Source organism: Camarhynchus parvulus, chromosome 8 (genome assembly GCF_901933205.1).
Source record: "Camarhynchus parvulus chromosome 8, STF_HiC, whole genome shotgun sequence".
NCBI lineage: Eukaryota > Metazoa > Chordata > Aves > Passeriformes > Thraupidae > Camarhynchus > Camarhynchus parvulus.
In genome coordinates this window covers 22039111-22062979 of record NC_044578.1, presented here as the reverse complement: position 1 = coordinate 22062979, position 23869 = coordinate 22039111, and the positions used below count along the sequence as shown (strand labels likewise).

Genomic DNA, 23869 nt, shown 5'->3' with positions numbered 1-23869 from the left:
CTTCTCTCATCAATCCTGCTGTGACACCTCCTGATTCTGTGACTGGCTCCCCCATGAGCAGTTCAAAACTGTAACACAAGCTGATGAAGCTCAGAGGTCCCGTGCCAGCTCCTAAGAGCGAGTTTTTAGCCACTCCAGTGTATACAATACCAACAAAACAAAAAAAAAATAATCCTGAGGAAGAGAGCGGGCTAACATCTCACTGACTAAAACGACTGAGAATGTGGATGTTCCACCTTTTCACTTCATGTGCTAACGGTAAAACAGAAAAAATTCAGAAAGCAGGAAGTGTTTGTGAGCTGACTGTGCAAGGAGACGTCAAGTGTTTGCACCGTGGATGAGGAGAGCCGTGTGGCGGGGTTTGGTGGAGATCGGGAGCGCTGAGGTTCGGGCTCTCCGGGCGGCGGTGCCGTGGCTGCGCTGCGGGGCAGGCACAGCACAGCACAGCACAGCACAGCACAGCACAGCACAGCGGAGCGGGGCAGGCACAGCCCAGCCCAGCCCAGCCCAGCCCAGCAGGGCACAGCGCACCATTCATCCCCAGCACGGCCGGGGACAGACTCCAGTCCAGCTCCCACACAAATCTGCACCGGGTTTGAAAAACCACTCGGACCTGCCGAAGTAAGACCTTGACAAGCACAACTGCCTTTTGAATCCAAGTGTGCAGGTTTGCAGGCTGAGGAGGGCACGGGCAGGGATGGCTCGCAGGGGGCCGGGTGCCCCGGGTGTGCCCTTAGCTTCAGACACGAGGAGAAAGCAGTGAGCATCAGCACCAGCCCTTTGGACAACAGGCAACTCGGCAGAGGATGTCCTATCAAGATGAATATGGCTCATTCAAGAATTAACTCTCTACTCATCTTCTACCTCGGCTTTTTGCTGCTCATCCATTTAAAAAGTAAGATTTGCACTTTTTCTTATTGTTCTGACATGTCCTCTGGGGAGATGGTTAGACATGCACTTCTAGCAGAAAGCTTGTGTTGTCAGAAGGCTTTAAAAATTTGATGGAGATGCCAAAAAAATTTGGTCCATGAAACTAAGTTGTATGTATTCGTTGCTTGATAGCTTTCCTGATTTCCATGCTTCGACTTTTTTTATTTTTTTTAAATAAGGAATGAAATCATTTTGTTGCTTCGCATATTCAAGGTACAGTAATAAATTATTTTGCTAAAACTGTACCTATACTTTAAAGTCTGCTTTTTGATACTACTCATTCCATAAATCTAAACCTTTCTGATTTAAATCTAAACTTATCTTCAGCTTAAACTGTTCGTGTTATGTCTTTCAGTAGTGTTGCTTTATTATATATACTTTCTAAACTACAGCCTCTAGAGAAAGCAGTTATTAAACAACTGTGTTGTATTTGGTGTTGTAAATTATGTCCATTATGAGGGAGCATGAAAGTCCAGCTACTTTTATAGAGAAAAAATGTTCTCGGCAAACTTCCACAGAAACAGAAGTGCGCAAAATAGAGGAAGTCACAATGGGTTTCCTTGATAATTGTGTCAGATGGCTGAGAGTAAATGCAAGCCAAGGAGGCTAAATGGCCTCAGCTGGTGAGGCTGCTGTGTGTGTGTGAAAAGCAGCAGCTCTTGAACATGTTTAAAATGAAGATCTGCAGGATGTGTGCCTGAGGAGGCTGTTTGATTTGTGTCTGTTGCATGTGAATAGCAATAACAAAAAGCTTTGAGCAGCTGCCATTAAACAAGAAGACTTGGCATTAGTGTTCAGTGTTGTGTAATCTGGGTCACCTTCTGTTGCTGCATCACTCAAATTGTTACTTGGACAGTTTACAGCCCAACACAAATTAAAGACTAAAAAGCAAACAGATGCAGTTGAATCAACCAGCACTGAAAAAAAAATCCCATGCTTAAAAATATAAGAAAAATACAGAATGTCATAGAAACATCATTTTATGCTAGTAATTTTCTTTTTGGGGATGTACTGATGTGAATCAGGGAAACCAAAGTGCTTTTTCTAAATTAACTCACAACAGGACATACCCAAAAAAAAAAAACCAACAACAACAAAAAACTGGACCTTTAACTTTCACAAAGTAATTTTCAAAGTTCATCCTATAAGATGAACAACCAGAAAGTCTCTAAGAAAGAGTCTGCTATCTAAGTAAATTAACATAGTAATAGTTGGGTTAGTTAAGAAAATTTCATTTTTCCATGAGGCAGGCAAATCAGAACAAAATATAAAAGCTTTGGGAAGGGGAATTAAAAGTTAAGTTTTATAAATTAAGAAGATCACGTTAAAAACATCATGCACAAAGAAAACCTTGCTAGAATGAAAACAAGAAAAAAGCCCCCAGGAATCAGTTTACAGAAAGAAGATAAATACAAGTTTTGGCTTTCACCTCAGGTGAGAGTTGCTCAGTGCAGGATGCCAAAGGCAAGGAAAGTAATTGTGTGTCATTTTATGCCTTTTCCTTAGCCCACTTAACTGGGATGACATCTCAGATGTGGCACGGGTGTTCTCTGGGTTATGGCCATATGGCCAGTCTCAAGCAAGGGGCTTTTCAGTCTTGGAGAACTTTCTCAGGTAGAACTGTGGCTGTTGCCACACTGTGACACAAACTGATATCCCAGGATGGAGCAGCTGCATCAGGAACCAGAATCAGGCTCAGGACCATACCTCTACCTGTCAGTGCTGTGTATTTAATGATCTTGAAAGGTGTTTTCTCTTTAGAAAGCTTGTACCCCACTTGAAATTGCTAACAGTTTATGTTAACAAAATCATAACTGTGAACAGGTGAGACAGAAGTAGAAGCAGAACTGACTGCAATTACTTCCCTACTTAAAAATTAAAGCTGAGAAAGACCAAGACAGAAAAGCTGAGGATAAAATGGAACAAAGGTGATTGATGATATTTATAGAAGTTGTATCTACCATTATGTTTTTAAAATCGGTCTACTAGATTTATCTTCCCCCAAAGGATTCTAATCTTAGGCCCTGCTTAAAGGCAGAATGTTCTTTATAACTATTTACTCTAAACAGTTTGGAAAATAAATAGTATTCAGAAGCCATGAACTCTGTATGCAAGCATTCAGTACAAGCTGGGTTTATATTTTGTGAACATCATTTGTTTCTACAAATCATACCAAAGGAACCACTCACAGAAAATTAAAGTGGGGGCATCCAGAGATGCCCAGCTCTGTGTGAGGAGGGACCAAGAACCCTTATGTCCAATAGGGACATAACAAAGGAATTATTATGTACAACAGGTGACAGGAAGCATGTCCCAAGTCCAGAACAACACTGATAACTCATTGCTGCCATACTATTGTCTAACAGGAATTACAAGCACGAAACTTGGGCAGGGAGTTGCTTATGAAATAGAGGAAGAGAAATTCTGATAAATACAGGTATATTTGCACATCAGTTTTGGAAGTGATTCTATCTGAAATCAAGTTCAAAATCTTTTCATTCAACATTTAAGTAATGATTTTTTAAACAAGTTTTACAATGGATTACCTATCACTACTGCAGAATTGTTTTCATTTGGGGAAAAATAGAGACAAAGAACATTTTAAGGTCAAAATTATTGCCCATATAAGCTGTGGATGCCCTATCTCTGAAAGGGTTCGAGGCCTGGTCTAGTGGAAGTTGTTCCTGCCCACAGCAGGGGTGTTCAAAGTAGATGATCTTTAAGGTCCTCTAACCCAAACCATTCTCTGATTCTATTTTTCTCCATTTTAGTAACCTTCCAGCAGAGCTGAAAAAATGTATTATTTACTTCAAAATCAATGCTTCATAAATTGTTCAAATGTTCATAAATTAAGAATAGAAATTAATTTGGGATTGCTGTTAATATGAGCAAAATATCTGAGCTTTACTTGCAGCCTTTTTCTACCCCTCTGAGATGACGGCACTATGCAATTTTTCCCCATGGACAAGAACTCTTAATTTCACACAACTATTCCCATTACTCACAAAACTTCTAATTACTGCTTAATTACTGTGTTAGGAATAAAGCTCTGCTTATAAAGAGATTTGTGGTTTTGCTCACACTGCTCATCCCTCATGCACACCCGGGTGATGTAAGGAGCTTTCCAGCGAAGCCTTGTTAGTGTGGTTTGATGAGTTCACAGCCCATTCGGCAGCTCCTCATTAGCCCTCCGTGGAGCTGAGCCTGTCAGAGCTGCACTCAGCAGCCCTGCAGCCCTGCCTCCCTCCTGGCTGTCACACATGGCATCTGGAGCACAGCAAAAATGAAACATCCTTCAGATGTCTGCCATCATCTCCAGTAAGTTAAAAGCAACAGTTTCTAGACACAGTTATGCTGGGTTGGTTTTTTTTTCCTTTTCATGTATATATTTTATTATGGATAACATCTCCACCTCTGGAATGAAACTAAATCTTAAGAGTGAAAACTAGTAGCCCTGTAACTTAAGAAAAAGGCAGTGTCTTCTGCAAGATAAATGTGTAAAAGTGACATTAAGAACATCCCAGCCACAATTGTACTTGAGCCACTCAGTTCAAAAATCCTTACAAGGCATTCTTAGGGTGCTACACCTACCATTCCAGGAGCAGAGAAAGATGCCAGGTTACAGACCCCTCTCTGTCTGTGTGCTCTGTAACTTGGGAGCTGTCACCACTAAGAGTCTCTGGAGATTACACATTTCCCCACATCCCATTTTGTCACTCAGAAATTACAGTGCAAGATATCAGCTTCTTCAAAAATTTACCCCTCAAATGACAGTGATTTTGGCAATGCAGGACAAGGCACTGAATGATGTCCTCACAATCACAGGACTAAAAGGGAATTCTGCAGCAAGGACACAGATCAATCTCTGTAAGCAGGTTGTTTGTGACTAATGACCTATTAGGAAAGAGTCTGAGGGGCAAGAAAGGAGGGTGTGCAAAAAGGTGTTTTATCATTCATGCTTAACCAGCAGCAGAGACCTCACACAGATCTTGAAACACTGGTGTATGTTATCCTGTATCCATGATAATGAACTGGAGAAGCTGAGGCTGGAAAGTTAATTTAATACAAGCAGAGGATATAAACCTAATGTTTTAGTATATACATAAACCTTTCAAAGGTGTCCCCACACAAAGTTTATCTATCTATCTATCTATCTATCTATCTATCTATCTATCTATCTATCTATCTATCTATCTATCTATCTATCTATCTATCTATCTCTCCCTCTCTCTCTCCAATATTTTGTTCTCCCTGTGTTACTTTGATAAACCTAAAGCACCTAGGAAGTCTTTTCCTTGTGCAAATCTCTACACCTTTTCTTCTCTGATAGAGGAAGCTCAGAAAAAAACCCAGTGCTGTTTAGAGAGTGCTCAAATTTTGATGGCCAAATTGGGCACTTCCCCACTGAAAAGTTACAGGGAAAGGCAAGTATTTTGCTGTTGTGTGTTGACAGTAAAATGACTTGTAAGACACAGGAGAGCAATCAAACCACTGTTCACTACTGGCTGTATCCAGTTTTGAGTGCTGCTGTGAGCAAGAGAGAGGCAATTAGGAAAATGCTGGAAAGGGACAGCAAAAATAGAAAGACATTTAGAAAGATGTGCCCTCTGAGAAAGGGTCACAGGAAGGGAAGCCTGAGGGAAGACATGATTACAGTCTTACCTCCACAAAAGAGAATGGCAATCAAGGATGGTGATGAGATCAGTTGCTCCCTGTCACCTCTAGAAGGGCAGGCTCTGGAAAATAATAGATTCCATGTACATCAGGGAAGATTTGTGTGAACTTTCCCAACTGAAGGATAATTAAGACACTATATCAGAACTTTTTAATGAATGGGTTAGATAAATATCTGCCAGAGATTGTCTAGACTGCTGTCTCACAGCTGGTGTTACACAGACCCTGGGCACTCAGCACCACCCTGGGGGATCTGTGAAGGTCTCAGGGGACAGAATCCCAGAGAGGCACAGGTGGGGACTTGGCCCAAGGGCTGTGGTGGCACTGAGGCTCCAGGGCAGCTCAGGAACAGCTCTGGGGCACGCTGAGCAGATGGCTCCCTTCCCTTCTGCACAGCTGGGGATTATGTGCTGTGCAAAACAAAGGCAGCCCGGAACTCAGCCCCCTGTGTTGCAGCAAAAACAGAATTGTTGCTTAAACTTCAATGAGAAAATAGTTTACTCTCATTCTTTGAGACATCAAGACCTCTTGTTTTTTGGCACCCTAGACTTAAAATAAGCACTTTGGCTACTGAAGGCACTGATTACAGTGAGAACAGAAAGTACCCCCATGCTAGAGGCAATGTAGTTTGATTTCGGGCTTTTGGAGTGAAATCACTTACATTTTTACTTGCATTTTGAGTATACTTGATATGTTGACAGTATGAAGCAAGAAAATATGATTAATGAATGGATTATCAATATCAAAATTTTCATGGTCAGAAACCTGAAAAGGAATGGAAAACATGGATTGCCTGCTGAACCTGCCAGCGTCTCACTTCATATAAAAAAGTAAAGCAAGACTGGAACTTACTGCACAAAAACAAATAGCAGTAGATTCCTAGGAAACTGTTCCAACTGGCCATTCTGGATACAGTGCAACAAATTTACATTGGAGTAGGAGTTCTGCTTCATCTAAGAGAAGTTTAACATTTTATTTTGATGACAGCAAAAATTACTTATTTATGGAATATCAAGGTTTAAATATATATATATATATATATATATATATATATATATATATATATATATATATATATATATATATATATATATATCCAGCCAGCGACAAAGCAATAAATAAATATGTCTTAGTCTATGTCACTTAACTCTCTCTAATAAGTAAATTAGAGAAACAGCAACCTAAGTGCCTTTGATTCTGCCTACAGCGGTTTGCAGCCAAAGACCTCCCAGGGATACTTCTACTTTTGGGTTTGTTTTTGTAATTCACATTCCAACATTAAGAAAATCTTTTAGACAATGCCTTAATCTCTAGGCAAACTTGAGTACTCCCTTTGCTCTTTGTGGTGTCCCGAAAATGGACAAAAGGCCCATTTTCTAAGGGAAGCCTTTAAAACTAATTGACTCATCTGGAGCAAGGAAATCAGTGATACATATTACTTTCCAGATTGATTTCACAGATTAATTTGCTGGTTTTAGGGACTGACACGTTTTGTCAGTTCTCACTGTACTTCTCTGTTTCCTCAGCCATTACCAGTGCTGCATTGTGTGGAAGCCCTCTCACACCAGCAAATAGTAAAAAAACCCAACAACCCAGATAAACCATTTTCCAATGAGATTCTTATCTTTACTGCATATTGATTATATCTTATTCACCCATAAAATGGGTCAACAGGAAGCTGCTTCCATCTTTTGACAAAGACTGCAGCTGACAGGGCCTCTGGGCGGGCACCACGCAGCTGCCACTGCAGCTCTGCAGGGCTCCTCCAGGCCCAGCAAAACGTCCCTCTCCAGGCATCAACAAAGCAAGGCTGCTGCAATTTCAGGGTGAGGGCAGCCTCTGCCTGCCTGGAATCTTATCAGCGGGGACAGAAATCAGAATGTTTCAAGGGCTAAATATTTCTGTGGGTAGAAAAGGGGCTTGGGCTGCTAACCCGTTACTGTGTCCCCTCTCCAGCAGCCGAGGATCAGGGCACTTGCCTGGTGCATCCTTCTGTGCTGGGAAATGCTGTGCCTGAATAATTGTGGCCTGGGTGGATGCTGGCAGGCAAGGGGAGAAACTCCTTGCGTCTTTTTACTGCTCCTGCTTGCCTGCCCAAGGCTGAGCATACTGGCAGCCTAGTGCCTTAAACTTTTCCTTGAATAATGAGACAGACAAAGCATCTTTATCTGCATTAGCCAGGGGCTTTGCAGACAGGACACATTCCTTCAAAGTGCACTCAATCACACTGATTGAGATCAAGGCTGTGAGTAAACAAACTTTGTACCCCTCCCTTAGAGCTCAGCCGTGGACACAATGGCCTGACAGTTCCTTTGCTGAGGTTTCTGAGAGGTACAACGATGTTGTTGTATACTGTGGTGCTACCAAAGGCTGACTGTCCTCTGAAACAAAGGCCAGAGATGCTCTAATTCACATCCAGACTGCCAGGGAGGCTACAGGCAGCATGAGAGGCAGTGGACACTGGCCACACTCTTCCCTTGACAGTTTCAGTCTCCCTTGCTGGGGTTTCCAACAGGATGATACAGAACACTTCATTAGCTCTTTCTTCCACAAGAAGGGCCCTAGCTCTGAATTTGACTGTGACACATTTCTTTGCTTCTTTGAATGTGAGCTAGAGGACTTTGAAAACAACATAATTTGACAGGAAGCCAGCAAGGACACAAGTCATCAGTCATCAGTCTGCAAGGATCCAAGCAACTGCAATTTAGGTAACCTGCACTGACAGATTACTCACAGCAGGGAACCCAAAACCCTCACTGTAGCCTTGAAAAGACATCTGTATACAGCAGTACTTCAGAGGTGTTTAGCCAAGCTTTGTGGCAATTTGTAGGTGCTTCCAAAGCAGCTGTGGTACCACTCCTGGTATGGCAAACCATCCCTGAGTGTCCACACAGCTGAAAGAAGAGATCAGGCTCTGTCATCTGCAGAGAACAGCCTGCAGTGTAACTCACCACCCTCCCAACAGCTGGAAAGAGAGCCCCTGAGAGTGTGTCTGAACTAATACACATCTCCTTGCTGCCCCTTGGGCATCAGCTCCTTCCTGTTGCAGGAGGGGTGCAGCTGTGCTGCCTGTAAGAAAGGCAAAACACTACAGAGATCTGACATGGTGTAAATAAATCCTAACTGCCCCTGCTCTTCTCCAACAGCCCCTTAATTTCCTTTGATAACCCCATAAATAAGATGCAGAGAGAAGGCACCAATCTTGTGAAATAGCAATCAGAGGCTGCATAACAAAAGAAACATGCAATGCCAGTGAGGAGAAGCCAGGGAATGACACTGATGTATCAGAGATTGCATCAGAGCTATTAAATGGGATGAAAATATGCAAGGCCCTTGTAAGCTCTTCTTTTCTCTGTTCAATCTTAAAAGAATTCTGAAAGCAAGCCTCCACTGATTCCCACCATAAAATGTGGGAAAATATGTGTTTGTGGAATGATAACCCAAGCCTTTTTGATCCCTATCGGTATATATATTTGGAGAAAAATGCAAGTAGGTGCCTCTGCAATGCAGCTGCAAAAAGCAAATGTCTGCCCATCATTTTGTAGGACTTACCAATTCAGTTTTTCTAACTAAACCCATCCCTTCTCTCTTATTAAATACAGCTGACATTTGTAATTCAACTTGTAATACTAATGGTACTGAACATTTTGCAAGCCTCAACCCATGTAAAAATGCCCTCAGTTTGATATAACAAGAACTATCCGTTCTGTTTTCTCATGAGTATGTCTTAAATGTCTGATTCAATTTAGTCTAACATCTTCCCATTTTGGAGCTCGTGGAAAAGGGCAAGAAGATTAAAGTTACTAAAATCAATTGCCATTTTCACATTCCAAAGGCTATTTCCAAAGAATATTGTGTTTCCTAAAAAAACAAGTCGGCAACTTGGGATTGCCACCATTTTCCACAGTAGTGAAGTGACAAGACTGAGAGGTGTTTGGAGCAAACCTCTAATGGAGCTAAACAGCAGAAGGCAGGATTGACACTGAACACCTTTGAAGGATCTGGATATAAAAATCTTTCCAGCAAACAGACTGACCTAATGATCTGACAAATTATAGAAAGGAATAAAAAAAGGAGAAATGTAACTCTCTGCAGACAGCACAACAAAATCAGATCTATTTTTACGGCGCTTCTACTACAGCCTTAAAGCCATAAACGCTCCATTCTTCATTTTGTTTGGGGAATTGCCCACAGATTCATGCAGGCACTTTGTGTTCCCAGAGATCTCTGTCAGTGTTCTCTCTGCCCAGGGACCAAGGAAAACACCCTAGAGTGGCCCTCCTGTATCCCCAGCCAGCACCTCTGAGCTGGCAATGGGTTGCTGCAGTCACACAGGCATTTGTTGCTTGGAATCTGCTATTCCACAAGGAACCTTGAGCAGAGTTGATTTCAGGGTTTTTTTCTGGTTTAACTCCCTAAGTCCATTCATTTTGTGTTATGTCCAGCAAGGACCATCATGGCGTTACTTATGAAACCAGAAGTCAGGGGTTGTAATCAAGAGTGGTTTCTTTTCAAGGAGATGGAGAATCATGTCTTTTGAGATGTTTGATTGACTGGCAATCAATTACTCTGCTTGTTATATTCCAGCTTTTAAACTAAACTTTGAGGGAACTGCATTCTTCAATTAGAAGCAAATGGAGACTGTTATTACACTTACTGAGATTTTTGTACAAGAGATAAGCAGCATCACAAATGTGTTTGCATCTTGAATTGCACAATTTCTTCTTTGGGTTAACATAAAAATATGTTCTAGAGGGCACTCACACAACAACTGCCAATGCTATTTAATTGTGCTTCAGTTTCAGACAGACTGTGTCAACATTTCTACAGATAGGGGAACCCTTTCCTTACTTTTATTAGCATAACTGCAAACACCCAGAGAGCTGAGAGATGGATTTTCCTGTCTTTTAAACCTGCTCATCTTTTATGCAAGGGCTCTGAATCAGCCTGAAGAATTCTGGGTCTTCATGGGTGACTGCCTCTTTTCTGCAATCCCTGATGAGCACCAACACTTTCATTAACCACAGGCATGTGGTTACACATGCTTACAGTAAACCTGGCTTTCCAAAAATAAGAAATTTGCACTAAATCATTAGAGAAAGTTCCGAGAAGTAGTCACATCATAGGCAAAGGGTGCTGAGCTTTCTGCTCTAGTTGATGCAATGCATTGGAGTAGATGATCACCAATACTCCCTTCCAACACTTTCTGTTCCATGTGAACCACTTGGGTTTTAGCTGAGCCCATTACTACAATGCTGGCAAAGCAATCACTTCAGGGAGGGTATCAGAAGTGCTGTCTCACCAGTTCTGACACATTTTTTACCACTCAGCAATAAAAGGTCTTTAGAGTTTGTTGGATGCTGGTTAGTGACAGGAAAAATTGCCAAGTGGAAAGTATGAGGGAAGAGACTGCAACGTATGTTTCAGACTCCTTTTAGGGGAAAAAAAACCCCACAAACAAAAAATCTGTTACTAGATTCATTAAAAAAAATAAAATCAACAAAGAAGAAGTCTCCACTGTGTTACCACTGTAGTGCAGACTCACCTACTAAGTGAGGACTTAGTCCTCACTTCTGGACTCCCTGCAAAGTAGTAGGAATGTGAATGTGGCCCTGAATAAGACCTCATACTCAGAAAAGTACACAGATATTAAGGATGAAAACAGTCTTAACACAGAGGAAACTCCTATGTGCAGAGCTTGAATTCTATAATGAATGTTCAGCTACCACAGGGACATCTGTAAAACTTGTCACTTGCCTTTAAAAAAGGTCTAGTGTTCTTAAAATCTTGACCTCAGTGAGAGGTCCAGTGATTCAGCCTTTCAAACTGCAGTCATGCCCTATTCCAGCTATTACATGCCTCATTTCTGTTAATCTTCTCTAATTAGTTCTGCTTCTCAAGTGAAGTCTAACATTTTCCTGTGATAACACCAAGGGCTCTGCTTTCATGTTCAAGGTCAGTCCAGCATTTCACCTTGTAAAACTCACTTGTCCTCCCTGCACTTACACTTGTACTTTGAGTTTGAGTTTAGACATAAGTTTAGACTCTCTCAAAGACATCTGCTGACTTTAAAGTTATCCTTAAAGTTGTGGTCATGCCCTGCAGAGTCATACAAATGTGAAGGAACAGACTTCTTTCTGATTCTTTCTCTTCCCTGAAAATATGCAGAGAAAATTTCTCCCATTAAAATAATTTCAGCTTTTCCCTTGTGAGTTATTTTGCATGTTTTAAAACACATCAGCAGATTGGGCCTCAGAGCCTGCAAGGAGGCACATGACAGTTGTATAGGTGAGAATGCTGAGCGGAGAGGGACAAGGTAAATACCTTGCTTGCAGTGAGAGAGCTGTGAATACAATCCAAGTGATCTCCCTGTTCAAATCACTAAATTTAGATCTTGTGTTTCTCCCTTCATATGCTATACACACAGAGTAATATAGATACGTATTAGCAGGAGGACACGCAAAGTTTTCCAGATTCTTCTTGTGCCTGAGAGATCTGTAATATGGCAAGCACTTCTTTTGTAAAACTGGCATTATTGTTTACTCACTCATAACAAATGGAGGCACTTTTTGTATGTGCAATTTCCATTGCTGACTGTAAGAATTTACATATCACTCCTATCATTTGATCACTCTTAGCTGCCTCTTTTGAAAGGAGCAGGTCACTCACCTGCCATCCCACAGCCCTTCCTGTGTGAGGACAGCAGAGATCCAGCATTACTGGAGCCACATGATGGCTGAGGTGTCAACACTAATGGGAGGAGGCATCTGAGCCCCAGGCAAGGATCACACTCTTCTCCAGCTGATGCTCAATCCAAAATGGCAGACTATTTTCAGGTTAAAAAACCTTAACTGGGCAAGGGGGAAAAGTCAGCTTCAGTGATACATAACCTAGGCTACAATCAGTTTAAGCAGCTTCCTTTGAGCATTGCTGCTGCAGCTGGGGATAAAATTTGCCAGGTCACCCCGGCTCGATGCTTTTATACTTAATAAAAAAAATGCTGTCATGAATTACAAATAAGCATAAACCAGCAATAGGATAATTGTAGAAAAGCAAGCATTTTTATAGTTCAGTTATTTCATATGCAACAAGTAAAAAATTCTGTTAACTTTTCAACCTACCTCCTTAAAATAAATTATAATAAATATGTAAATGCAATATATGGAAAATATATTGGCCTTTTCAATTTTGAATAGTTAAAACTTAATTCTTGTATCTGAAATTATAATCCCTGAAGTATTTGGTGGAGTTTATGGAACTGTTTATGATTCAATTTTTCTTAAACCTCTCCAGCGGGATTTATAATGTTATTAGAAATCATTGACAACAGGGTGTCTGTTTTTTCCAGAACTGCAATGTACTGGCAAACATCCAACTAAACCCTGTTACATTCAATTATCCTGATGTCCAGAAAAAGGAAAGAAATAGTAGAAAACCCTTTAACTCTCCCCATCTCTAAGGCAGCGGAGGAAGGAACAGCACATGCACAAAGACCAAATTCACGTATTTTTCTGCAAGACCAGCACCTAATTTTAAAACCTGAAAACTGTTCTAAAGGTTAGCACCTCACTCTGCACAAGCCTGCAGTGGAGATGTACTGTAGTACAGGGCTTTGGTACCAGAATTTAGCCCCAAATGAGCTGCACTTCTCTACTTTGCTCATCCTTGTAACAATGTGTCACCTTTCCAAGGATATTTCAGAAAAAAATACACTGTGGAGGTAAATTGTGCCTTAACCCTGAACTGATTTGGGAACAGGACACTCAGCACCTTTCAGTGCTGACTATCCACAAGCAGAGGTCTTGCCTCATGACACATAATAAAGTGGCTGGTAATCACATCAAGTGGGAAAACCCTTCACCTTCCCCTAGATGGGCAAAGCAACATCTTTCCTCCCTGAGGTACACAGCTTAGAAAGCAAAAAAGAAGTGTTAGGGAGCATCATCGAGGAGGTGACATGGGACAAGAGTAATGGACAAAAGACATCCTCACAAACTGCTTTCCTAAGTTCTCCTTTACCTCCAAGTTGTGATCCAGACATGTTCCTAGAGCAGTAACTTAATTTCCTGCACTTTATTCTCTCTTGCTCAGTGCATGGTGACAATGGTTTTATCGTGGAAATATTTTCTCTAGAGAGCACTCTGAGTACTGACAGTTCTTTTCTCTTTCCCTCCCTCACACTGTCACCCTTCTATATTTGCCTTGACATTGTCTTCACATTGTCTTGACATTGTTCTGACAGCTAAGAAAACTCAATCACTGCAGCAAACAGCCATGACAATGCGGAGAAGAAAAAGAAGAAGTGTTATGAAAATTGTTGAGGAACTGTGAAGGTTTACAGGCTAGTGAAAACAAGATTTTGCTTTTTCTAAACCACATTCCGAGTGAGTTTTCAATAAAAAGCTGATTTAAGAAAGTCTTCAGCCAAGGCTGGCAAAAGTCATCTCAAAGGCAATTGGCAGTTATGGATTCTGTACCTGAAATTGCTGCATTACTGTGAAATGTTGCCTTGGGACCCTCCAGCTACAGTTTCTCCCAAGTACGCTGTTCAAACTGGGATCCCTTTTGGGGACAACCAGAAAAGAAAGGTGGCCACAGAAAAAAGAAATCAGGTTAGCTGGAGCTTTAGTTCCCTTTTAATAATAAAATCAAATTTTGTTTTGTTGGCTCACAAACTGGAAGAGAGAAGCCTAGAAAGAAAGCATTGCAAACAAATGCCAAATGTTGTGGTAACAGGTAAAAAGCCCAGCACAAAACCCAGGGTAAGTTTAGTATCTATTTCTCTGCTTGAATTAAACTTCTGAGCAACACCTTAACTGGGTATATTATAGACATACTAAAGTGCTGTACTTAACAATTTAAGCTTTGTGATTCAATAATTTGACAAAATTACTGTTGATTTGAGTAGGAATTCTGATCATCAGGAACCATGTGGGGAGGGTTGATGGGTTCTATTTTGTGGTTTGTACATTTGATTTAGAAAAGCATATATAGTTTTGACACTAGTTCAAATTCTTAGTAGCTACAAGAACACCTAGGTAATAAAAAAATTACCTAAAAATTTACTTTATACTATCTTGGCATGCATACAATCCACATCTTACCTGAAAAATGCAGTTAAAGCTCATCCATTGCAAAGCAGAAGCTCATCAGCACTGCTCTGTAGGGCATCTGTAGTGCTCCCTGCAGGTCACACAAGCTTCTCCAGGAGGAGCATCTTCTCCCCTCTCAGATTGCTGTCTTCTCCCTGAAGAAATTAGGGAGGGAAGCCATCTGAAGCTTGTTCCCCTTGCCTCAGAGCCCTGGGGACAGCAGGGCTGGTGGCCAGGCACTGCCCCTCTCCTCACAGAGAGGCTCTTCTTCAACACCTCCCAAACTGCAGGGCCATCCTGGCATCCAAGAGCCAAATGAGGTGGCACAGGGTGCAGGGCTCCATGAGACCTGTGCCCAGTCCCCCTCCAGGTCCCTGAGGCAGGAGCAGCAGGGCCCTGCAGGTGCTGATTTGTAACCTGCTGACAGACCTGGCCCTGCCTCTGCACACCCACCCCAGCAGGAATGGGACCCACATGCCTGGGGAGAGAAACCTTCTGCTTCCTGAGTGCGAGTCAGGAAATCCTGGATATATCTCTGCCACACATCTCTAAGATTGCAGTGTGAGGAAAATGTTAGTGAAAGCTTCTTAGGAGACCAGAACGTACAGAAATAAACCTCTCTCGGCCAATTAATACAATTTTTTGATTACAAGGATGAATCAACACATGCTAAGAGTAAAGTGAACAAGCACATATGCAGATTGATGCTCACCTGGTTAATTTTATGGCTAATTTCATATGTTTAATCATGATGACAAAAGCACAGATAAGATAAAAACAGAAGAGAGGCAAAATTAGCCTGAAGAGTCAAGGCAGAAACAATATGCTTCCATTTATCCAGAGAGAAAGTTAAGCTTCAAAGACTCACTTGATGAAGCATGGTCTTGATACAATTAAGAAAATGGCACAAAAGTCTCCACATAAATGCAGACACTTCTGAACCACAGAATACAGCATTTATTCTAAATGCTATATTGGATGGTTATACTTCAACTGCTCTGGCAAGCTGAATGACAAACATTTTGGTGCTTCCTTCCTACACTTTTATGTCTACATGCTCCCTTTATTATTAATGGCATAATATTTGCTACAGTAGGCTAACATGGTCAAATCAATACCAAAGTGCCTTGAAAAGACACCAGAGCTGAACCCCTAATTAAGTACAATATTTTGTTCCTTTTAAATGAGACACTGTTTGAGGAGTACAGTAAGAGTGCCTTGTTCTGTTCAAGGTATCTATAATTAATAACCTCAATGATCAAAGGAAGTGTGATCCTAAGAGGAAATGGCTTTTGAGGATCCCTAGGTATTAAGTACTGAGAACCACTTCCCAATATGTTCTGCAGCCTCTCAGCACACTATGATGTGTGATGCCCTTTGGGATCATAAAACAAGCTCCATCATAGATCTCTCTGAAAAAAAAATGCTCCCAGCAAGATAGTCACTAGATATTAATCACTTATTCATTATTGCCATGAAATAGTTCTTTTTTTTTTTTCCTGGCCACATCCTTACTGTCACACAGATCTCCTTTATTTATTTAGCATAATTTAATATGAAGCAAGGCAGGATGCTGCCCTATAATGTGCTGGCAGGTCTGGACTGGCATTGTGAGGAAGGCCCCTTCTCCCAAAATTGGGTATTCCTTTTGTTTTATCATTATTGCATGGCACCAAAGTTTATTGAGATAGAGTAAGCACCTGGATGTCAAGCTGTGGAGGCTTTATTTCCCTGCTCTTGCTCGCTGATCTTATTTTCCCCTCCCCAACCACCATGCCACCAACAGCCAGAGCTCTCCCTGTGTCTTTAGAGCAGATTTGTGTGAAACAAAAAACCCCTGTCACTGCAGCAGGATGTCTGAATTTCATATCCAGGGGAATAGCAGGCCAGAGAAGCATCACTGTCCTCTGGATCATCCTGAGGAGTGTGAGCACTTCAGCAGAGCACAGAGGCATCAGTGCTGCCCCGTGGAGCCACCGCTGGCATCGTGTCCTGGGGCTACAATTACTGCAGGCTCACTCACCAGCCACACCAACTTACTGTAATCTCCCATCCCTGCCCTGGAAACACAAGTCTGCTCTGGATCAGGCCCCAAAGGAACAAAAGGAGAATGCATGGAAAAAAAAAACCTCAGGCAGGGAAGGGAGAACTAAGAAAGGAACGAGAGACAAGGAGTTAGATCTACCTCCTCCACACACTAAACAGACAGAGAAAACAAAGGAGACTATTAATGGGGAAATAGAAATTTAAAAAGCCTTCAAGAAGTTACTCTACTGATTGCTAGTGGTGAATAAACATTCATTCATTTATTCATGGTTTAACATTTTTCATCATTTTACTGCCAAAAATGGTACTGATCTAATTTTGATAAATGCTTGCTGGACACCTCTTCACTTGTAGCAGATATTTAATGCCCTAGTGGCAGGTGGTTTTATTCCAAAGCATGCCATCACATTAAGCTTTAGCAGTTTGACTTTTAGTGATATTCTTCTAATATAGAAGGCTTATTTCTTAGCATATTCCCCAAGGAAGGCTCCTGAGAACACCCTGATGCTGGTGAATATTCTGGTTTTGTTTTACTTCTACAGTGAAGCATCTTAAAAATGTTTAAGAGAAAGCTATCCCTATTTATACAGTGGGTTTTCAATACCTACTTTTCTTTTGGGTCAGTCACTCCTCCTCAGAGCTTCTGAGTCTGCTCTGGAAATAAAAAGTGGTAAAACATGAAACAAATTAATTCTCGTCCTGTTGCAAGACAGTAGAGTTTTTAGGATGCTACAATACAGTCTGCAGGCCAGGAAAGCTGCCACAAATTTTGTGCCAGAGCCATGACTGTGTTCCCTTTCATGGGTCACTGAACCAGTGTTCCAAAGGCCAGCCCTCTGCAGAAGTTCACATGATAATATCCTTCTGCTGGGCCTGGGACTGATTTCTGTCTGTGTGAAGTTAGTGAGGGCAACTTGTGCAGTTCACAGCCACATCACAATGATGTGTTATGGCCTTGGCTCTGAGGGGAAGCTGCCCTCAGCAGAGGGGCTCAGCAGGAGAGCTGAGGAAATTCAGGCTGTGCCAGTTCCCCCTGACACTCCAGCCTGTTCCAAAACACAGGAGCTGTGGCTTTCCCCAAGCAGTCTTGAAATCCCAGTTGGTAATTAGTTCATGCAGAGCTGATTGTAGGTGATTTCTATTGAAAATAATTTAGCACATAACAGAAAGGGCTGGAATGTGAACTCTTCTACAAAGTTCATGCTGGAAAAGCATGGCCTTGCTTTCTCTATACTTACTGCCCATTGTAGCCACACCGAATGCAAAAAAACTTGCATTAGTTCCAACTTTCTTCTGAGTCCTGTTGCATTTAAAACACAGTGCACTGCATTTCCAGTCACATAATGCTGATCTGTCCCAGGGCTGATCACTTTTTTTAAGTCTGAGGAGACAGGAAGAGCAGCATCGTGATTTTTATATGCTGCAGTTCGATGTCATCAGGAACATCTAGTCCTCATTTGTGTTACTGAGAACCTACTGCAGGCAATCTCAACATCTGCACACATCAGAACTTGGCTCTACACCCAGAGACTTGAAAAGAGTTGCCCCGTGTTACAGGCTGCTATGATACATTTCTAACAGTCAGAGCTTTAAGCTTATCCAGTAATGACTAACAGAAAGGAATCATACCTGGGTCAGAATTACAGACATTTGAGGCTACATTTTAAAATTACAGCACTTTTATGTGCCACTGTACTATCAGAATCACTGCTTCATGCTCTTTTCATATTAACAAAAGGAAAGAAGTAAGGAATGGCAGAACCACAACTAAAAGAGACTGAAGAGGATGTCTTATAATGCCTTTCAAATGCAAACAACACACAGACCCAGAATTTGGACATGAAATCAATTTTGTACTCAGTTTTCAGCCCCAATACTGGAGGGACTCTTAGCAGCATTTGGCAGCATTTCTGAGTGCCTTTTCTCTGCTGTGTTAGTGGCTGAGCACGGAGTGAGCTTGGTTTCTTGCATGTTCCCACCTAAACCAAAGCTCAGCCCTGCAAGTCAGCAGTAGCTGGTCTGCTTGAGGGGCAGCATCCCCAGCTCAGCCAAGCCCCCAGCTCCTTCCTGAGGCTGAATTCAGGAGGAGCCAGAGGCTCAGTAGCAGCTGGAAGCCTCTGTCTTAAAAAAATGCCTTAAACTCTTTCCAGACTCCAGAGAAGCTGTGAGACCTTGTGTTTCTCAAGGTGGGATTTGTCCTTTTCAAGAGACAAACTGCTCCTTTGCTCTGTATTTTCCACTATTTGGAATTCATACAGAAGCAGGAGCGGCTGGATTTCACCCAAACTCACAAACTGACAGTTTTATGCTGTGTTCCTGAAGATCCCTCCCGATGCAGAGAAGGAGACCATGCTTTGGTCTTTCTGCAACCCCTTCTAGCTCTGGCACCGCTTCCCTTGTTATTTTGCCAGGCATCCACTTCCCAGGTGTGCACTTCAGCCTTCCTTCCTAGCACAGCTGCAAATACAGCTGGCATCTTCCCAACTGCAAGCATTCTTTCATCTTTCCTCTTCTCCAGCAGCACTTGCACCCCTCAGTGTGTTCTGATACCAGGTTTACAAACAGCAGATTGCACTTCCATTAATTTCACAACATTGATGTAGATGCTTGTGGCTTTAGGGACCAAGGCAGCAGCAACACCTCTCACAAAGGCACCACAAATGCACCCATCCAAACAAGTTCATCTAGGCATGCCAAGAAACCTCACCAAAGGCAATCCAGGATAACATTTTAAAGTGTAAGACATAATTCACATGCCTAACTAAACCACTAAGGTTTTCTCTCTTTATTTCTGGCAAAACCTTTCATCCCACATGAGAGAACTTTACACCTGTGGTTCTGTATCCTGAGTTACATGCTGAGGATGTCTCCAGCTTTAATGAAGCCTTAAGAGAAGTTCAGGCAGGAAAGGTGTTGATTGAATCCTTGGGACAAAGACATTTAATCCACCAAATCACCAATCTTTCCTATAAGCAATCAAGCTTATTACCTAAATAAAATCGCTTCAGATTTTGAGCAAAATTAATTTTCTATGTTCTTTACCTCTGAAGAGCTGATAGAAAGGCAAGTTTGAACCTGGCCCACTACCCACTACCATTGCTGCTCGCCTATTTATCTCCTACATCCCTGTGTGGACAAGTCCTGTTCTGTACTACTAAGAACAAATTCTGCTGTATGACCTCAACTAAAAATAATAAATTCAGCACTTCTAGAGGAACAAAGAATACCTCATTATACTCATGTTGCTTCTCTTCTGCAGACTTCGAAGATAAAAATGAGGACGAATATAATGAAACTCTTAAAGGGGAGAGCTACGTTCAGAGAGAGTGTGTACAAGCATTGCACAGCAGAAATCAGTTCAGTTTCTACATCTGTGTCCACATCATTTGCTGCAATGGATATCAGCTGCCTCCTGGCCTGATCAGCCACTGTTCTACATCTTAGACAAACAAAAATATCTGTGCACAGTAAAAGCAGGATGATCACTGTACACTACCACCTTAAACTGCAGTGCTGTGTGCTAAACATAAAGGTAAAGAAGCAGAGCATAAAATCTTTCATTCTCATTAGAAACCAGCCTACTTGCATTGCTAGTAGCACTGTGCCTTGATGTCCAATTGAACCAAAAATCCTCCAAATTCAATGCATAGGAGCCCTGTTGAGCTCCTGGGCCTGATTCCCCTCCTGTTCCCAGCACAAACACTTGGTATGATGACAAATAAAGTGAGAGCCAAAAAATCATTTACATTTAGAAGTAAAGAAGGCATTTACCTCATTTTTATTTGTTTATTTGGGACAGCTGGTGCCATTGCTGTGGTGCTCAGTGGAGGCAGTGGGGCAGCTGCAAGGGCTGCTGCAGTGCTCATGGGGTAAGGGAGTCTGGGGTGGCACAAATGGTAAAAGGCAGTGAAGGACAATGACAGTCAGCAGTAACTGCCTTTATTCTCAGCAAGTCAGTGTGAACAGAAAAGTTTAGGGAAGAGTGAAATTAAGACATTGGCTTAATAACCAGTTCTCTAGTTTCAATTACAAATAGCTTTAAAGTGTTGCCTAAACAACACTTTAAAATTTTAATGCCATTCCACTGTTACTCTTACACTAATATACCATAGTTTTTCTTCAGAAAATAAGTTACTTTCTTTGATTTTACTGATACAAATGTACCTAAAACCAAATTTGGCTTTTTTGATAGCAATGGAATATTTGTGTAACCACCTTTTTTCTTTCCTGCCTGTGTGTGGTGCTGGTTACTATGGTAATAAACGTGACTCAAGATTTAAAGCCTGAAAGTGGTTTCTATAACAACATGCTAGGACGTTTTGGATGCACAATTGAAGTTAAAGATTCAGGATTAACTCTTTATGACCACAGTATTTGCAGACATAACAAGTGCTTGTTTGTTTGGCAGAAGTTTGATCATCCCTTCCCAAAGCAGGATTTTCCATGGAGCAGATTGAGTAACAATGATTCCATCTGTGGATAGAGCAGGTAGGGGCTGGGGGCTGGTGATTTCCTCACAGGTGAAACATGCAAAGCACAAATGGTACCACAGGAACTACAAGCTGCCCATCACAGTGAATAATTAAGATGGTAATACAAATGTACTGGGAGATGGGAAAGGGTAACATGGAATTAGTGCAATACTTAGAAAGTTTGAGACTGTGCAAAAACTGAAATTATTTGTTTACATGCAAAAGCTATTTTGAGTGCTAAGATAGCCCCTTACCCAGCTGTTTTATCCAGAACATGGCTTCCTGTCCTTTCCTTCCCCATCTGCCAAATGCAGGAGTGACATCTCTGCCTTTCAGTCCATGGTAAAGGCACCTGATCCCAATCTCTGTCTCGGCTGATTATGCAGCTGTGCTTATCTCTTCCCCAGTTCTTCATGATACATCAAGATTGAACATCTATCTGCACACCCACAACTTTCTAAGGCTGTCTTTGCAGGGAAGTTATTGTCAGAGTGATGAACTGTATTTTTTGTGCCATGGTGCACTGCAGATGAATGGAGAGAGGATTAGTTACACCAAAGCCACGGCTCCCCAATGCAGCAGTAAGTGCCTTGGGCGATATTTTAATATTTCCAGTTAAATGATAATTATTTCAAGATCTCAGTATAGTAACAGAGTTTGATATTTCAGTGACACAGATTCACACTCTTGTTTTAAAATCCCAAGGGCAGGTTTCAAAAAAGTAATGAGCATGAGCATTGAAGGTTCATCTTTCTGACTCCAGCCACTGGGCTATCAAAATCCTTGCTACCATCATGTTATCCTGTGACTTTTTTGGTGAGCTGATTTGATCACAGTGTAAGCCTTTAGCTGTGAACAAATGCTGTATGCTGGTTTTTATTCAACAGAACCCAAACTGAAGTAACAGCACTAAGAGAAGCAGTGGTTGCTTCATTTGTGGTCTAATTTTCTTTCTAGTGACTGACCACTACCAAGACATCAATTGTATATGCCATTCCAACAAATTTTAAAAAACAAAACCAAAACAAACAATCCTCACCCCCCCAACCAAAGAAAACAAAACCAAAACCAAACTCACAGGTAACATATTTTCTGATGTTGAAGTTGGGGTTTTTTAATAGATCCAAACATCTCGCTATTGCAATTCAATCCTTCTTTCCTAAAGAGTGTTTTAAAAATTTAATCTCTCAACTCATAGACCAGGGGTTTTTTGCTATCCATTTTTTCCTCCAAAATGTATAGCTTAGTAAATAGTCAGGTTTTGTTGTGAACTGCCTTATCTGCACTGGTTGGTGTAGCTTCCTAGTTTTAATTCAAATGTGTAAAGTAATAACTCTGTTTAAAAAAAAGGAAAGGAGAAAAGTCCTCAAAGCACAGTAAAATCATCAGTGATGGTGAATATATGGGTATCATGGACTTCTCTATCTTATCATAGATTTTTTTCCCCTTAGAAAATAGACTGGCTCTGTTAAGAAGGTCAGAAAATCTTGCAGCATATGTAAAAGATTCTGAAGTTGTTAGTGTTGAGAGCTTCTGTGAAGCTCAGAGTCCTCCTTCAGGGGCAGAAGGCACATCTGAAGAACAGCACTGCAAATTACAAGCAGCCTTCAGGCACGATGAGATGATTAGCAAAGTGCAGGCAAGGCCACAGCCATGTGAACTCTGGTTCATAACAGTGTGATTAGCAGTGATTGAAATCTGATTTTAAATGCTGCCACTGATTATGATATTTTACCAACTCGTACAAAGAGTTCTGTCCTGAAAGAACAAGTCTGTGCTGAAAGACATTTCTGACACAAAGAGCCCAAAGCAGATTGCAAAGGATTTATCTGGGGGCTTTGAGTGGCTGAGATTGCTAATTGTCAGAACTTAGAAGAATATTTTGAAAAATGGACATGAACCCACTAAATCTCTGATTCAAACAGGATCTAGGAAAAAAACCCTCAAAATTTTCAGGAAAGATATTGCAGATAAGCTTTTCAAAATTATCTGGTTTACTGAGGAACAATAATCAGATTATCTGTGCCAAAATGCTTTGGCCATTTCAAAATCCCTCCCCTGTTTATGACAGCTTTTCCCTAATTCAATTTTGGCCTTCTATCCTCATTGACATGCATTTCTAACATCATAAAAATTATTTTGTATCACTACAGTAGTTTCTGATCATTCAGAAGCCTTTACCAGCCAAAATCATGCATTTTTAGCGCTTATTAGCTCCATTATTCATACACTAACAAGATCACTTCAATGAATTTAAATAATCTTATCCGAGAGCAAAAAACCAAAGCTAAAACTGTCTTTTTCTTGGCATTTCTTATATTAAGTTATGAGTGCCAGTTCCTGTAATAGCTGCAGGTATGGCCATGTTTCTGGTAGTATGGATGCTGTGCCAGTAGATGGCAAGCTTTACTGCAAAGAATTTCACTGCCAACCATCTCATCTGCATCTCAAGGATTTAACCATGGGGCAAAACGATTGGCACTAAATCCTCTTGTAATTAGATTAAAGTACCACTGTTTATAAAGAGACTGATAATTACCTCAGGTGTCAGTCAATGTAAATCCAAAGCAATCAGCATTTTGTTTCCATTTTTCCTAAGTTACATACGAGTTTTAAGACTCTGTCAGAACAAGTCACTGCTGAAGTGACCTTAAT

The 23869-nt window shown here is 41.3% G+C and overlaps 1 protein-coding gene across 2 annotated transcripts in view; it reads left to right on the top strand.

Annotated features, from left to right (window-relative positions):
* The first annotated feature begins 317 nt into the window (after nucleotides 1–317).
* The window catches only part of CRB1 (crumbs cell polarity complex component 1), a 97659-nt gene continuing 74107 nt past the window's right edge, over nucleotides 318–23869 (top strand). For both annotated transcript variants that reach the window (XM_030953790.1, XM_030953789.1), the window contains exon 1: nucleotides 318–895. In XM_030953790.1, coding sequence (XP_030809650.1) covers nucleotides 820–895 — 76 coding nt within the window. In that variant the 5' untranslated portion in view covers nucleotides 318–819. The remainder of the gene's footprint in view (nucleotides 896–23869) is intronic.